Genomic DNA, 17,546 nt, shown 5'->3' with positions numbered 1-17,546 from the left:
CTTAAAATCTGTGATTAATTTTCAGTGTTTTAATATGACCTTTAGCAGCACTTATCACAGCAGCACTTACAGCAGTCACTCTCTTCTCTTGGAAACAGTTTCTTTACACCTTCCAGGACACCACACTCTCCTGATCTTCCTTCCGCCTCCCTGGGCTCTCCTCCTCAGTCTCCTTGCTTGTTTTTGCTCTCCCTGACCTTGTCACGTTGGGCTGCCACAGGATTTATTTCACTGCCCTCTTCTCCATCTATGCTGGATCCCTTGGAATATTATTATTTTTTATTTGCTTTAAGTACCATTTATGACTCTCAAATTTTCAGTCCAGAACTCTTCTCCAAATTCCAGACTCCTATAACCAACAACTGCTATACATCTCCACTTGGGTGTCTGATAGACATTGCAAACGTAACATGCTCAGAACTGAATGCCAGTATTTCCCCATATCACTTAGTGCCATCTCTATTCTTTTTGTTGCTCAACCGACTCCTCTTTTTCTTTCATATCTTCATCCAATCTGTTAGGAAATCCTGTTGGTTCTACTTTCAAAATATATTCAGATTCTGACCAGTTCTCACCACATCCATTCCCAATACCGTAGACCAAGCCATCATCATCTCTTACCTTGATTATTGCAATAGCCTTTCAGCTGGTCTCCCTGTTTCCATTCTTGCCCCCTTATGGCTTTTTCTCAACACAGATTACACAGTAATTATTTCATAATAAAAGTCCAGTGATGTCACACATCTGTTAAAATCCTTCAGTTCTCCACTTTAGTCAGATTAAAACCCAAAGTCCTTAATCTGCCTACAAGGTCCTAACACAATCTGTCTCCCTTGTTACTTTTCTGACCTCATCTCCTTCTGGTCTCCCTCTCCAGCCTTATAAACCCCCTTGCTGTTCTTGAAACAAGCCAGGCAGAGTCCCACCTCAGGGTCGTTGCACTGGCTGTTGCTTTGTCTGGAACACTTTCCTCAGTATTTCCAGTCCACTCCCTCATTTACAGGGCTGCCATTTATGGTTCTCACTGAAAGTCATTTACAGGGCTCCTCCGAGGGTTGTGCACTGTCAGCCTGCCCAACTCTGTGCTGTGACTCTGCCCACTTCAAGTCTTTGCATAAATGTGACTTCTGTGTGAGGCCAGTCACAAGCATGCAATTAAATTTGAAGTCATGTTGGCTCTTCTGATCTTGCTTTGTTCTATTTTACACCCCCTCCCACATAGCACTTATCACTTTCTAATATACAACTTTATTGACTTACTTGCTTTTTTTTTTTTTTTTTTTCTGCGATACGCGGGCCTGTCACTGTTGTGGCCTCTCCCGTTGTGGAGCACAGGCTCCGGACGCGCAGGCTCAGCGGCCATGGCTCGCGGGTCTAGCCGCTCCGGGGCATGTGGGATCCTCCCAGACCGGGGCACGAACCCATGTCCCCTGCATCGGCAGGCAGACTCTCAACCACTGCGCTGCCAGGGAAGCCCTACTTGCTATTTTTGATTGTCTTCTTCCCCTTACTAGAGTAAATGTCAAGAGGGCAGAGGTTTTCAGTTGTTTTACTTACTCTCTACATTAAATGCCTAGAACACTGCCTGGCACATAGGTAGGCACTCAACAAATCTTTGTTGAAGTAATAATTTAAGATATCTTGGGTTTTAAGTTGTATTTGAAATAGAGGAGAAGGAAGATGAAATCAATACTTTTTTGAATTAATGTATTTTATCAGATATATTTATTAGGATGTTAAAACTTCAATTATTTTTAGGTTTTATCTTTCAGCTGAGTATGTCCATATGAGCTTTATGCCACAGAATCGATAGCTTACATTCAGAAAACTTATTAACTCACTATGAAAACTTATTAACTTATTATAACTCCTTACTATGAAGGAGTTCCAAGTGGTAACATCACTCAGCAGGTGTGTTTGATAAAGCCTTTCCAAGTCTGATTAGCATCTTTAGGTCTTTAAGTAGCAATTTAAAAATCCCTGCGTGTTATTTATTGATTAATAATAATAGTATAGCTTGCTTTATTGTTGTTTATGGTATACTGTGGTAAAAGTGAGGTTATTCAAATGCAGATATTGGTCATTAACATCATTAGGGAATTAAGCTACAGCAGTTCTTTAAAGTGGCTAAGTAGTTAGCTAGAAGTGACATATTTATAATACATTTTTATCATGACTTGGTACCCTTTCTGTAAAATGATGACACAGCCAGTGTTCACATGTAAACAAAAGGAGTAAGAGGCTTTTTTCTTAATGATAGGAAAGTGTATCAGAGGATTTGAAGCAATACGTATCAATAATATAACAGTCCTTACTAATATTTCATACACATTCAAAGCCTCCATTGAAATGATTTGGAAAAAGGAGTTTGATTACCTTCTTCACAGTTATGATGCCGACTTGGAAATTGGGATCTGTGTTAATGTCGAATGCATCTGCACCATCTCCATCCACAATAGTGTACTTCATCTCTGCATTAATTCCTTCATCCAAGTCCTTGGCAAACACCCTTCCCACAGTAGAGCTAACTGGAGCTGATTCCAACACACTCATCTGATAATGTTCTGTGAAGAAGAGTTAGAACATGCATTTTTTGTAATCTGTTACTACCAAAAAAAAGCCTCTTCCGTATCACATCATGTCCACCATGCTGTGCAGAACATCTTTTTCATGGTCCAAAAGTTAAAACTCGAGTTTTACAGATGAAAAAACTGAGATCCAAAGAGGCTGAGTAAATGTTATTGGGTCATAGCCTGTACTGGATGTTTGATAAGTAGGTGCCAAAATACCTTGATCATAATCCTAGGAGTAGGACAGGACAAAAGCAAAAATATTTCTCATCTCAGTGAATCTACCTTCAGAGTGGTAGGAAGTATCAGTACCTTGCTTTCCAATCTTTTCTTCCTAATGAACCATTTCCCCAAATGTTAATTACTTCTGAGAAAAATAGAAAAAACATTGTGGTCACAAAGTATGTATTTACTCTGTTCACGTTTCAAATGCCCACATTTTCCTTTGTAGCCTGGCCATGATGCTGAATGCCTCTCTCTATGACCACCTGCCCAAATTTAAAGGAGACCAGTGATCTACAAAGGAGGACCAGCCATGGAGAACAAACTCCACCAGCTTCAATCTGTCCATGCACCTGGGACTGCCCATTGGCAGCTTCTTCATGGACAGATCTCTGATGCTTCTTGTTCTCTTTTCCATAATAGAATGCCCATAGAGTTCTCACATATGTAAGAAACTCAGAGCCAGTAATGTTCTCCTTTTCAACTTGATATCCTGAATTCACTAATTCAGTTCATTTTTGTCTCCACGAAGTAGTATTTTCATTAACTTACATTCTCTGGGGCTAAACTTTTTGACATTCTTCATTATTTTGTCAGTCATAATGTGAATAACTAAATATTAAACAATCACATTTTCAATATGTACATGGCCTCTCTGATTCTAATATGCATTGCAAGCTGTGGGGATGTGAACCTGGGAAGTCTGGGATGTGATGGCTTGAGTCTCACAAAGATTTGGGGAGGCTGACAGCACCCAGCCAGCTCACAGCACCCTCCCCTGCACAGGAGGAGAAATGATGACTGTTCTTTGCCAGCGTGAGCCAGGAAATTGCTAATGTCTGTACTAAACTGGAGGCACTTGGATTTCATGATCTCTTTACATTCACTTCCAAAGTTGTTGATGGATTAGACTTTCTATTGCAGAACACGTTTGGGAAAAACAAATAATTTTCTCCAGGAAAGCTGTATGTTCTGTGTTGAAACAAACATATAATTTCTACACATAATGCATTATATTAGAAATAAATAGTCTGAGGTTTTTACATTCCCTTATATTTGGTTCAATTAAAGGTGACTGAGCTTGTTCAATATAAAATAGTAGGTGTGTCATTGTGTTGACACCTAATCAGTTATGATAATATTTGTGAAAAAGAAGGAAAGTGGGATTCCTAGAATGAAGAATCAGAAGATTAATAATGCCTAAGAGTTTATCCAAGGTAGGTTATGGAATAATGAGATCATTTAAACTTAGTTTTAGCAAATAAGAGAAATAATTAATGGTGAGATAAAGAAAATTTTTTATAAGCCCAAAAATAATGACTATTTTACTTTTTTTTTTTTTTTTTGCGGTATGCGGGCCTCTCACTGTTGTGGCCTCTCCCGTTGCGGAGCACAGGCTCCGGACGAGCAGGCTCAGCGGCCATGGCTCATGGGCCCAGCTGCTCCGCAGCATGTGGGATCTTCCCAGACCGGGGCACGAACCCGTGTCCCCTGCATCGGCAGGCAGACTCTCAACCACTGCGCCACCAGGGAAGCCCAATAATGACTATTTTAGAGGAAGCAGAGATAATGTGTGAACAATGTTTAGAGACACAGAGATTACTTTTATACATTTCCATTTTGTCTTCCGTGCAACATAGTCTGTGTTTCCACTCTATTCTAGGTTCTTCATTATTTAAAAAAAATGACGACTCAAAATGTGTGCTTTAGAATGGTGTTAAGATGTTGCCTTGTGGGGCAGGACTAAAACCCCCAGTTATCACTGTATTGTGTTATGCTTCTGTGAAGCTGCCGTGTTTGGGGTGATATTGAGACAGGCTGGGACCTGGGCCCCTTTGCTGCAGGGCTGCAGTGCTTGCACCTGGACACACCTCTCCTCCAGCAACAAAAGACAGAGAAGCTATATGAGACTAAAAATAACTGGGTGCATGCACAGTTGGGGCAAATTCTGGACAAAAGATACAAAGAGACCAAAAAACCCACTGCCACTTTTGAAGGGCCCAGAGCAAAAGCAGGGTACTGCACCTGCCCCCTGCACACAACACCACCTAAGTGGTGGGCAGACCTCCCCAGCCACCCCTCTGTCCTGACCCCTGGACACACCCCTACCCTCAACCCATATAAGGAGTGAGCTCGCCCCCGCGCAGGGAGCAAGCAAGGGAAACTGTTGTTCTCACTCGCCACTGCTGCAGCGGGGTCCCCAGTAAAGCCTTGCCTGAATTTCTTGCCTGGCCTCTGATCAATTTCTATTGATTAAGGAGGCCAAGAGCCCTGGCAGGTAACATACAACTTCCCTGCAATATGTCCAGATCTACATACTGTGAGCTGTGTAATAACTTCGTTCTTCCCTTTATGCCTCAGAGATACTGTCTAGTGTCAAATTACAAAGCCAGATAGGATCAAGGATGTTCAAGAATCTGTAGTCTACAGTGTGCACAGTGTGAGCCATTCATGAAATAATAAAGATGGAACCCACGGGGTCAGCAAAGCAATTAAGAAGCCAATCCATATGGCATTTCATAAACTGTTTTCATGATGCACTACTATTCTGATTTGTAGAACCAATCAACTTAGTAACCTACTTATTTGTACCACTTGTGAAATATTCAATATACTGTCTTTTAGTTTCACAAAATCTCATGGGGACTTTATGGATACCAGTTGTATGTAAATATTTGAGTTCTCTTCCTCTGTTTACATAGATAAAATAGATGGCTTACTTGGTTTGACTGACTCAAAATGTAGCTATTCAGCTGATGGTCTGGTTTTTAGTTTAGTTGTTGTTGTTGTTTAACCTGATTCCCCCTGGTTAAGTCTTTCACCTGGAGTTGTGTCTGCTGCTCTCACTTCTCCAACTGCTCCCTTTTAGGCATCTGCTTCTCAAATTCACATCTCTGTTCCTGGGCTCCATTCCACAGTCATAGCTCTATATTCCACCTTCCTTAAGGACCTTCAATCTGATTGTCCTGCTGTCACTTCATATTCAAATTGGAATTTGTCTTCCTCCTTCCCTGCCACTAGTTCCATTATGTATCCTCTGTTTCTATCAGTAGTACAATTCTTCTCCCTGTCACCCAGACTTAGAACATCACTGTCATCTTTGATTCCATCTTCCCTTAGCCAAGAAATCAAGAGACAGAAATCCAAGTTTTCTTATTTGCCCCATTCCACCCCTTCTGCTGTTTCCTTACATCCTTATCAGTTCAAATCTGGACCACTCTAAAAGCCTTCTAACAGACTCTCCTGCTTCTAGTCTCCACCCCTAGCAACCAGTGCTGTACGCGGCTATCATATTAGCCTTCCTTTATGTCTCTCACTTGCTCAAAAACTTTGCAGTGACTTCCGTTAGAAATATAACAAATTTGAAACACTGAAGAGCAGGTCTTCATTTTAGGAATCTTTGAACATAAAATTACATTTGCAGCTTTATTTCTAGGTCTTTATATCCCATATCTAGAATGTTGCCCAAAGCAAATATTTTTTGAATGAATAGCTTCCCCCTTCTGGAATGTTTTCCTTTCTTCCTATTTGAATCCTTTATATTCTTCAGTCCCCTGCTGAGCTCTCTTCCTTTTATTAAGCCTTTACTCATCTTGGTTTCTTGTGAAGGCTTCATTCTACAGTAACCAAGTGGCACAGCAAATGCTGCTTCCTGGTTAACTTTTGATGAGTATTGAGTATGTACTCCCCAAGTGGACTTTAAGCTTCACAGGGGCAGAGACTGGGTTTCAGTCATCTTGTGCCCCTCATGCCCAGGGCCCTTACAGAGCAGGTGCTTGGTACCTGCTTGTGAATTGATTGGTGAAGGTGGTCAGATGGGTCACTATGTTCACCTCCAGCTGTGGCATAGTTTCCCTGCATGCATTCTCAACAAGGGCAGTATTGCCCCCTAGGGGGCAAAAATCGATTCTTGTTGGGGAGAGGTGAAAAAATCTTAGATACTTATTATATATTACAATGGTTTGTGGCTCTCTAAAGTTCAGCCCTACCCAACAAAGTCTTACTGCTTAATATTTAATTTTATGGGGAGTGGTCAGGGCATGGCAATCAAGAAAAAAAGAGTTTAAACACTGGTTTAGTGCTATGGGAAGTTGGTATCTAGAAGGGAAATAATTATGTGAGAATTGCATGATAAATGTCAGAAAGGAATCCATGAAAAATTGAACTCAAAGAGGGACTCAGGCCTTTCTCTTTCACCGCTGTCACAGCTGCATCCCTCTGGCTTGAGACCTATACTCTCACTGGTTAGGTACTCACTCTGGGGAAAGCGGGGTGGGTTATCATTGACATCTGAGAGGGTGATGTTGACCGTTGTGGTCCCAGCTAATCCGCCAAGCTGCCCTCCCATGTCCTTGGCTTGGATAATCACTTCATAGTATTCTTTGGCTTCTCGGTCCATGTTCATGAGTGCTGTCCTAATTACACCTGCAGAATAGAAATGACTTTGTTTTTAAAAACAAAACCACAAGTTCCATTTTAAAGATTGGGTTCTAGGCTTCTCCTTGTGCATTGTTAATGGCTAGAGTTGAGATGCAAGTCACATCTTTTATTAAATTTGAGGTCAGAATCCCAGCGTCAAAAAAATGCTGTGCTTAAACAAAGGGTGAATAAATAACTATTCCAGCCGGCAGAGCTTCGTGGGCCAACTTCCTTTGGCAACATTACTGAGAAAGAGCAGGAGGTGGCAGCAGTGCTTCTCTAACAGGCTGGGGGACTGGCAGTCTGAGACAGTTTCAGGCTGCTCTGTCTCACCAGACAAAACGGGCTTCGGGTCCGCAAAATAAAGCCTCATATGCCTGCAAATCTGTGATTTTAGATAATTCTCCTTTAGCTCTTTCTTTCAGCCCCTAGAGCCCTTGTAGTGTGAATGACTCTTCTTTAGGCAACTCGTTCCTAGTCTGCTTTCTCCTGCCTCCACAGTAATTGTAAGCAGGGTTGGAATTCAGATTTGCTTTTCCTTTTGTTATATGTTCATTCTGTTTTGTTAGGTTCTGCTTACCTCTGTGCTTCAGTGCATTCCGTGAGCTAAGACATGAAAGATGCTCTGTGAGTTGTTTATTTTTAACAGACATACAGGATGATCTCCCCCAGACCGTAGGTAGCAGCACTGCCGTATGATGATACGGTTTCAGTTAGGAAGAGGGGTCTAAGTCAAAATCCTGTGAAATGCGTTGTTTTGATCCTGCCAAGGATGTGTGGTAATGTTTTATATTCCTTTGAACACTTCAACTTAGAAAAGTTGACTTCTGTGCTCTCTAGGTAAAGATTAAAGGCTTGTTTACTTCAGGTTTACAACATGACCCTTGGCTAAGCAGACCTTTTGCATGCCAAGGGAAGGAACTGGGAACCACAAACCTGTCCCCATTTTACTCCTATAATGTATATATATTGCATTATAGTAACAACATTCTAAAGTGAAATATTTGGCATTTTCTTTTTTTAAATGGCCTATGGGCATGGCAATAACGATCTTTTCATGTATTTTTGAACTTAACACTATAGATGCCCCCTGGGAGCTGTCAAAATAATGTAAGTTTCCTCTTGGGATGTAAAGGACACATTACCGACTTCCTGTCTGTATTTTTCCTCCCTGTGGGCACCCCCTCAGTCTCCCTCCCTCCATCTGTAGAATGGTTAAAGTTACAGTTTTATGGAAGTCCCTAACAGCAACCTTTTTTCTTTCCTCCTACTAATGTATACTCCCTCACTTTCTACTTTTATGATACAGTTTTCCAAATGCCTGGTTCCCCTGAGGACTTCTGGAAAAAAATTATATCAGGTTGCTAATAGAAATGTGTTTTTTCTATTTCCTGTAAAGGGATGACTTTGAGTGTTTGTCATTGACTTTATCTCTGTGGCTGTAAGTTTCTTTACTCAAGTTTTGTGTTAATTACTCTTCGGTCCTCAATTTTCCTGTATGTGAAATGGGAGTAACAACACTTCCATATATTTCACTAGTTCACAAGATTATTGGGAGGCTCAAATATGGTAATATTTATGAATGTATTTTAAAAGCGAGAAAGTCTGGCACAAGTGCAAGATAATAATCATAATAATTGCTCTGCCCAACTTGAAAGTATTAAAGGGAGTCCTTCATAGATAAAACATAAATTCTGTAGTCAAAGCTCTTGGGTAAAACTGAAAACAAAACAAAACAAAAATCCCAAAGCCAAATTGATTTGTTGATTGTTGACGTGTTCTTTTGTAGCACATTGCTCCTTACCTCCTTACCCACCCAGTTCTCTATGCTGTCCTCCCTGTTAGAGTGTCCCACTTAGCACCTCCTTTTTGGGGGGCCACATTCCATGCTCTGTGCTCTCTCCCCCCTCATCACATTCATCCACTCATTCTGGCCTTGCTCTGTGCTTAGTACGGGGTGGCTCAGTGGGAAGAACATCAGACCACATGTCAGGGGACACCTCTACAACCAGAAGTACTTTGTTAGGTCTCCGTTCCCAATTTCCTTATCCTTTAAGTGAAGAGTGATGGACTGGATTATTCCCCTAAGGTTCTTCCTAGTTTCAAAATCAATTATTCTAGTTCTGTAGTGAGCCCAGGTTAATATGCCAATCCTCTTAGATCTTCTTGGCGTTATAAAAGACCTTACTCCCCGGGAATAAATACAACCATGGTATTTTTGCAGGTTAGTGAGGAGGCATACTTTTGTGTAGGCAGTTCTTTGGGCCTCTCCAATCAGACTTTATCCACTGTCTATGCATTGTGCTGCTCTACCCACCAGGGCAGTGCTAGTTTGGTCTCTTAATCCCAAAGCTTATAACAATCCTCTCTAGTTAATACATTCCCTGGAGAGTTCTTGAAAAGGAGAGTTGTGTCTGTCATAAATAGCAGTTACAAATCATTAGAGAATAAAATCAACACCTCTGACTCAAGTATTACATCACATACCTGTTTTGGAGTCCACAGAAAAATATGGCTGGCCCTGGAGGATGCTGTACATTACCCGGGCACTGTTGCCATAGGTTGGGTCATCAGCATCTGTGGCTGTCACCTGGATAACAGAAGTTCCTGAGGGAGAGAGATGGTGGAAACCTATTCAAGTTGAATTGCTAAAGGCTGAATGCAATCCTGAATGGGCATTTTTAAAGCATTTGCTTCCTTGGGAGGGCCTCTTTCTAGGTCAAGTTTCCATAACTGCTTAGTACAGAAGTACCTCTTCAGTGGGGATGGGAGTTACTTGTGTTTTAAATTCTTAGTAACTCGTAAGGACAACACAGTCTTTGGGCCCTTCATTCTTCTTTTTGATAGTACCAAAATGCTTCTCCCTTATGAATCAAATATTATCTATCTATCATCTATATTTTGTTTTGCTTTTTAAGAACCGGAACTGAATAACAATACTAAGCTTAGTATTACTACTGTTTTATACTATGGCTGTCTTCATTGTCTAAGTAGCTTGGTAGAGTTTTATGATTTGTGAACTCTTGTGCACATTCTGTCCTTCTCCATGTTTAGACAGGAGGATCTTCTATAGTGGAACCGCTGTTTGTGAGAATCAGTGAATCTCCACCTTACCCACTGGTGACATTTCTGGCACAGTGGCGACATAAGGTCCATCCAGGAACTTGGGCTCATTGTCATTGATGTCTTGGATTTTAATGATGAACTCTGACTCTGGCTCCATTGGCCTGCCCGTCCGCCTGTCCAGGGCTTGAGCCCTTAAAGTATACTGGGCCCTTTCCTCTCGGTCAAGCCTCTGAATGGCATGGATGTCTCCAGTGGTGTCGTCGATGGTAAACACGACACCTGCACCTTCTCCAGAGAGGATGTATTTGATGGATCCATCCCCCCGATCCATGTCTGAATGAAGCTGAGGAAAAAAAGCACCGACGTATGAACAGGTGTCAGAAATAAATAGATTTTTCAATATGGTCTAAATTTATGATTTCCTTTCAAACAGAAAGACTTTTTTTCACTCAGATGTTTAAAATGTCTACAGAGAACTAATACGCATTGAACATGATTATATCAAAGAGCAAATATAAGTTGATGAATAAGTAAAGTTTCTCCACATTCCATTCAGTATCCTTAACTTAGTACTGTTTTTGAAGTTCCTTTCCCTGAGAAGTATAGAAAACAGGAGTTCTGGAAAGTGTAGGTCCCAACGTGTACAATAGGAGCAAGTCTAATAAGAAGGAGTCCAGCCTTTCCATTTAATTTTTTTTTTAAGAAAAGGACAAGCTAAACATTTAAAAATTGTACAAGTGTTGATATAAATTAAGTTTTGGAATTTCAGAAACTTTATGACAGTTCGAGTTGGCTGAGAAGCTGATGAAATAGCTAATAGATAGACCAGTGGCCACCATACTGGAGATACAAAATGACTTCCAGGGGCTCTTGAAATTCTCTGAATTCCGTAATTTCACTCAGTGGGACTATGCTTGTTTATGTTTCAGGCATCAAAATGGAATTTTACTGCTGGTTATTATTCTTTGTATCAGTGTATCTCTCCTTTTGGTGGGACCAGTTCTTGGCCTCATAACTGAATCACTCAAATCTATATGTGGAAGGTTCTGTTAGGGACATGCTTTTATCTGTCCATCCAGCTATATTTCCTCCCAAATTACTTTGTAACGACTCTCGAAATGAGTCCAGGGGCACTATTTTCATATTAAGCCTAGAAATAAACTCCTGCACCCCTAATTATAGACAATGTATATAGATGGCAAGAACCCTGGAATTTTGTGCTCTTATAATAGTCCTTCTCTAAGGGGGCAACAGAAAATTAGTTACACTTAGTCAGCTACCACCAGCTCTGTTGTTGCTGGGGTAGTTAGCACTTTGCATAGCTCAGTGATGAAGTCCATGAGATATAGTTTATAAAACAGACAGCCAGCATTAGGGTTAGGCCAGAGAGGCAAGTATATCTGGCCTGAACACTGTCTGTATCAGTTATAAATTGAGTGCCCTTGACAAATTATTTAACGCTTATAACTCTCAAGTTCCTCATATTATAAATGTAGAGGACAATGTTAATTCTTACTGTGAAGGTTTGTTGGGCTCATTAGAGATTAATGTATGTAAAGCACCTAGTACAGTGTCTTTCCCATAATAGGAAAGCTATAAATGGGGCCAATTACCATGATGATATACGTGCATAGAGAGAAGGGTATTAACATGCCCAGCTCTTCTGTACTCCCTTCAAACCTTCAGGAGTGTAGCAGAGACGGCAAAAAAACAACCTGTTGGCCTCTTTGTTATGCATAGCCCAATGGTAGAAGCTGGAGAAGGCTGCCTGAAGCATTGCTGGGACAGTGTTAGTCTGAGGATTAAATGGCACGGACACCAAGAAGACACCTGAAAGTGTATTCACGACATCCTCAGACAAGGATGGGTTTGCAGGTTGTGGCTGGTTTTGAGCTGAATCTCAAATTGACTCACGGCCAAATCACACAGGCAGCGATTTTGCTGCCTAGAGGAATTCAGCTGTGTCTTATCTACAGAAGGGAAGTAAGAGAACAAAATTGACCGAAAAAATAGCTGTGGATTTTTTTCTACTTAAAGAATTCTATTTAGAATATAAAGTTCTCCCATTTTCTCATTCCATATACAGTATTATTATTTTTATAAAGTTCTCCCATTTCCTCATTCCATAGACAGTATTATTATTTTTTTATCGCAATCCAAATCTTCTGTTTACGCAGTTAAAAAGGCAGAGGTGCCTAGCTCTTACTGTGTAGAGTAGAAAGCCATTTTATTTGGACCCGGCCACAAAGAAATGAAAATCCATTCCATCTGGAACTGTGTTCCCAGGCAGAGGAATGGAATTGGGAGGAGGAGGACAGGGGTCTAAGGATTAAAAAAAAAAAGTATATATTTGTGTGTGTTTACATATATATGTCTATACATATATAAATATAAATATACATATACATATAAATACGTGTAGTTTTAAGGCATGTGGCATAGAACTTTCACTTAGGATGAAATAGGTTAATTCAGGGCATGGCAGATTATCCAGGGGAAAAAGAAAGGATAGAAGCTGACGTTAAAGAAAATACCCAGGATTGTTTTGAGGTGTTCTGTTTGTCATCTAAAAAGTTTTGTCCTATGAACCTTAAGAAAGTTAAGCATACTTGTGATCATCATAGGCCAAGTTGAAGTGCTCTGCCTATGGAGAGTACTTAATAAGTAACAGGAGGCTAGAAATCTTTGCTGCTGTAGAGAAAGTTCTGGTTCCTCAGGAGCTACTCGGCTGGCTGATGTCCGTGGAGTCTGGGCTGAACGTTGGCTCTGTTATCTTTGTTTTTGTTTGTATTGAGAGAAGAATTGGAGGAACTCTGTAGACTGTGAGTTCCTTGAAGTCAGGAACCGCGTGGCTTTCATCTTAGTGTGAGTCCTCACGTGTAGCAAATGCTCAATAAAATTTTATTGAATGAGTGGTGTAGGGTGTAGTAGTAGGGTTAAAGCTTTTAGTGAAACCACGTTACCTTTGCCTTAAAAGAGCTGGCAAGCACCTTTCAGGTACCTTCTTTGTGTGTGTGTGCTTATGGGCAAGAAAGGGGGAGGGGAGGGGGGAAGGGAGGGGGGAGGACATCCACAGAGAAGCAGGAGGGCCTCCTATGAACAGGAGGAGTACCAGCTATGTAAAGGGCCAGGATCTGCTTACACAGAACTAGTTTCTGGGGACTATACAGTTGACCCTTGAACTACATGGATTTGAACTACGAGGGTGCACTTATATGTGGATTTTTTCAATAGTATATGCTGCAAACAGTATTACACATGAATCTGTGGATGCAGAACCACGGATACAGAGTAAACGGTGATTATGGAGGAACCATGGATATAGACAGAGGGCCGACTCTAAAGTTAAAAATGTATTTTCCAGGGTGCGGTTGGGTGGTGCCCCTAACCCCCACGTTGCTCAAGGGTCACCTGAAATTGTATCAGTTCAGGACCTAGTCAGGGAACAGAGCCCACACCAGTCATTTTAGCAGAGAGAATTTAATATGAAGGATTGAAAAGGCAGAAAGGGAACATTGAGGTATCATAGGAGAGATAATAACTCCAGGAAACTAGCTAGTGTCCCTCTGGCTGGGGGAGCAGAGGGCAGAAGTTGGGGCTCTTGGAATCTGGGCATTTGGAGGAGGCTGGGCCAGAGACCTCTGAGAAGGGAGCGCTGCCCCGTCAGGCTGGAGCTTCAGGAGTTTAGAGGAGGTGCCCCCCAGCGCCCACCTCCCACGGAGCAGAGACTCAGACTTCTGAGAAGGCGGCGCCATCCAGTGGTGCTGATACTTCTCAGCGGGTGTGATGAGGCTGGGGCTGGGAGTGTGGAAAGAATCCAGAAACTGGAATCAACTGCAGCAGGTAAAAGGAACAAGTCCCTTCTCCCTCCTCCTGCCTCTGGTTCTCCCTCTAGTGCATTCTACTCTCAGAACCCAGTGGGAGCTGGTTGGAAAAGGAGAAACTGGTTTGCAGAGTTCCAGCCCCAGCATCACAAAGTGGAGTATGGAAAGGTGAATACAGAGCTGAGACACTAGCTTAATAACCAGCACAGTACTGTGCATTTAATATTAGGTTTACCAGCCATAGAATACACATTTGGTTGTGAAAATTGAAAAGAAGAGATATTAACAGCTTTTCTCTAAGGCACTCAGCAAATTGGCACTGCAATAAAAATGTGTTTTACGTTTATCCATTCTTAATTCAGCTAACACTGACTGAGCACCAGCTCTTTGGAGGAAGGTAAGGAACTTCTGGAGTGGAGTTGGCAGCACGTGGTTATGTACTTATACTAGACAGGCAGGTGGATAGTCTACTTAACCTAACAATTCTTTAGTCTATAAGATCTTGAGCCAAAGGAGTAGTGAATGATGGGAAGTACATGAAGATCATGAAAAAATGTTAAACACAAGGGTGACTTTCACTCCTTTTGCTGTCTTTCATGGTGCCTCGTATAGTTCCAGGAATGCAGCAAGTGCTTACAGTTTGTGGTTAGACAGCTTCCATGTAGTTGTTAACCTCAGTATGACTTGGGACCACAGGTTCGTGCGTAAGCACAAGCTCTCTGCATCCCCCTCTTTGCATATGTCAATATAATCTAGCTTTAACTCGACACTGCCTTGTCCCTGGAAAGCCCAGTGTGGATTTTATAAGGCCATACCAATTACAGCTGATAATTGTTACCACACTCCTTTTTGAAATAAGCAAATACTCAGGCCAGCTCTCTAAACAGACATCTTCCAGAGCTCAAGGTGACAAGCTGAAATGCCCCTGGAAGAGAGGGAATGAAAGGTGGTTGGATTCTCTTTCAAAAGAAAGTAAAGGGGAAAAGTGCCTGGGTAAGTGAATACATAATTATCTTCTTCATGTGGAGGTGACATACCCAATTCAGGGTAAAAGCTTTCATTGTTTGCTGGAGTGTTGGTTGGACAGGATGACTGTGGAGATGCGGAGGTATCCTGTGTCCTGGGTTGGGGTGATTAGGAAAGGGTGAGCACTAATCATGAGTACTAGAGGGTACTACACAGCTGTGTGCTCCCACCTTCAGGAAACAGGCTTGGTTACATTCCTGGTCTCACCGACACCATTGATGCTTCTGTGTATCTTTCAGGGCAAGGTCTAAAGTCATGGCCATGTGAAGGGCAGTGTAAAAGAAAGCCCATGGCTTCGGTTTAAGATTTCCTGTTGCCTTCTGTGTAACTTTGGGCAAGGAACGTAACCTCTCTGAGCCTTGTTCCCTACTCTAATTATCAAAATAGTGAATTATACTTACCTCGTAACATTGTTATGATGATTAAATGATCTGCTTTATGAGAATATGACTGACACATGGTACTGTGGTAGCCCAGAAACTTGTCAGATACTCCTGTCTTTCTGCATTTTTGTATGTCCAGTTCTGTGCTGGGTACTCAGTGTTAGGGAAATGTAGGGAAGGCCAGGGATGACATCTCAGTTTCTATCTTTGGGAGGAGGGAGGAGGGCTCTAAACTGTACAAATACACAAAACAATTACCGAATACAAAAACATTTTCTTAAACCTATTTTAGCGGTAGCTATGTGTGTCTAGTTGGAAGAAACGTTTTACAAATATCAAGTTGCTAGAGATCTTTGGACTCTGAATAGGTGGAAGATGTATTCATGATGGAAAAGGCTTTTAAGCTGGGGACGGTTTAACGGATGGTTAAAACCATAGGGATGATGAATCCACCCAGGGAATGAGTGTGGATAGGGAAGAGACCCAGGGCAAAGCTTACAGGACCACCAGTGGTTGGGGTCAGGCAGAGGGAGAGGACCAGCAAAGAGGCTGAGAAAGAAGGAGGAAAAATGGGCTTGTGAAGGTCATGAAGCTGAGAGAAGAATGTGAGTCGAGAAGGAGGGACTGGGCAGCAGTGTCCAAGGCCGCTGTTGGGTGGTTCCATAAAATGAAGCCATTGGGTCTGGTGGTGGGGAGGTCCTTAGGAGCATTGAAAAGACAACTTTAGTGCAGAGTGAGGGCAGAAGTCAGATAACTGGGTTGAGAAGTGGGTGGGAGTTGAGGAAAGAGCTTATGTAGACAGCTCTTGAGAAGTTGTGGTTCTCTTATTACGTGGTTCTCCAAAGTCACTCTGGAAGCAATTGGCAGAGCTGGGTTTTGAACCCACATATGTTTGACTCTGAAACCCACACTCTTAGCCTCTGTGCTAAACAAGTGTTTGTTATTTGAATGAATTATTTATTTTCTAATTAGTTCCTTGTTTCCCACTTTCTCTCATTTGGTTGCTTTTGCAAAGTGGTCTCTGATTAACATCCAAAATAAGTAAACACAGGAGAAAGCCCGGATTAAAAATGAAATGATGACAGATAAATCAAGGGAATTTGAATATAAAGTTTATAAATATAGTCATTGATTGTCTCCAACTATCCTGAAGCACAAGCTAGGATCCTCTGAAATGAATGTTTTATTCTTTTTATTTCCATTAAATTAAGGCCTCAGGCAATACCTGTGGAAATGCTTTGAAAAAAAAAAAAGGCAAAAAACCCTCTACTCCTACCTTTGCATTTCCCAGTTTATTTCTTCCCCATCCTGTTATTCCTGAGGCTGCTGCTGCCTCTGGGGGGACTTGAATGGTTCTTACAGGGTCCAAGGCTTTTCCTGCAAAAATCCAATTCCTAATATTTCCCACTCAGAACAGAGGCAAGAACAAGGAGAGAAATCTTTCCTTTCTGATCGGTATCTGACACAGCAAAAATTAGATTTCAGCTAGCTGTCAAGTAACATATATCTAGTTAAAATTGTTCTCAGGCCTTAGACTATTTGAGCTTTCATAGGCAATTCATATTCTTATTCAATGTCAATATTCAATATTCCGATCATTTATCTTTCTCTTTGGCAGTTCTTACCTTGCCGACATACAAAGGGTCAGTTCCAGTGTATTCTTCCAGAACAAAAAATTGGTTCCAAACCCAGCTCCTCTTTGTCCGAGAGTGTGACTGTGGCTTGTCTGACAGGAACGCTTCTAATTTGCCTGGCGGTGTTGGTGTGCCCGAGAGAACAGTGGTTGTAAGGTCCATCAATCCCCAGAAGTACAAGGACATGCCAAGTCCAAGCCAGCTCTTTGCATTGCTCATTCTACCAGAAGTCCACATGGGATTGCCAGGTTTTCAGAAAGTAAAGTTCAGGATGATAAAGCCACTGAACTTGAGTATTTTCCAAATAAAAAAGTAATGCAGTTTATTGAACACTTATACTTCCCAAATGAGGTCCTGATTCAAGTCAGTCTACTTGACGTTGACTTCCTGTCAAGTTAAGGA

General features: G+C 41.6%; 1 protein-coding gene across 1 annotated transcript in view; it reads right to left on the bottom strand.

The window, feature by feature from the left end:
* Window positions 1–17,546, bottom strand: part of CDH20 (cadherin 20) — a 206,110-nt gene that overhangs the window by 43,717 nt on the left and 144,847 nt on the right. Inside the window, exons 2-6 of the mRNA XM_027118670.1 lie at window positions 17,136–17,531; window positions 10,326–10,620; window positions 9,699–9,818; window positions 7,050–7,217; window positions 2,377–2,564 (exon numbers count right to left, since the gene is read on the bottom strand). Of these exons, the coding sequence (XP_026974471.1) occupies window positions 2,377–2,564; window positions 7,050–7,217; window positions 9,699–9,818; window positions 10,326–10,620; window positions 17,136–17,381 (1,017 nt within the window). The 5' untranslated portion in view covers window positions 17,382–17,531. The remainder of the gene's footprint in view (window positions 1–2,376; window positions 2,565–7,049; window positions 7,218–9,698; window positions 9,819–10,325; window positions 10,621–17,135; window positions 17,532–17,546) is intronic.

This window comes from Aethalodelphis obliquidens, unplaced genomic scaffold (assembly GCF_003676395.1).
Source record: "Aethalodelphis obliquidens isolate GAN/ISIS:26980383/991018 unplaced genomic scaffold, ASM367639v1 scaffold19, whole genome shotgun sequence".
Lineage (NCBI taxonomy): Eukaryota > Metazoa > Chordata > Mammalia > Artiodactyla > Delphinidae > Aethalodelphis > Aethalodelphis obliquidens.
The sequence above is the reverse complement of the archived record's forward strand: the minus strand, read 5'-3'. Positions and strand labels throughout refer to the sequence as shown.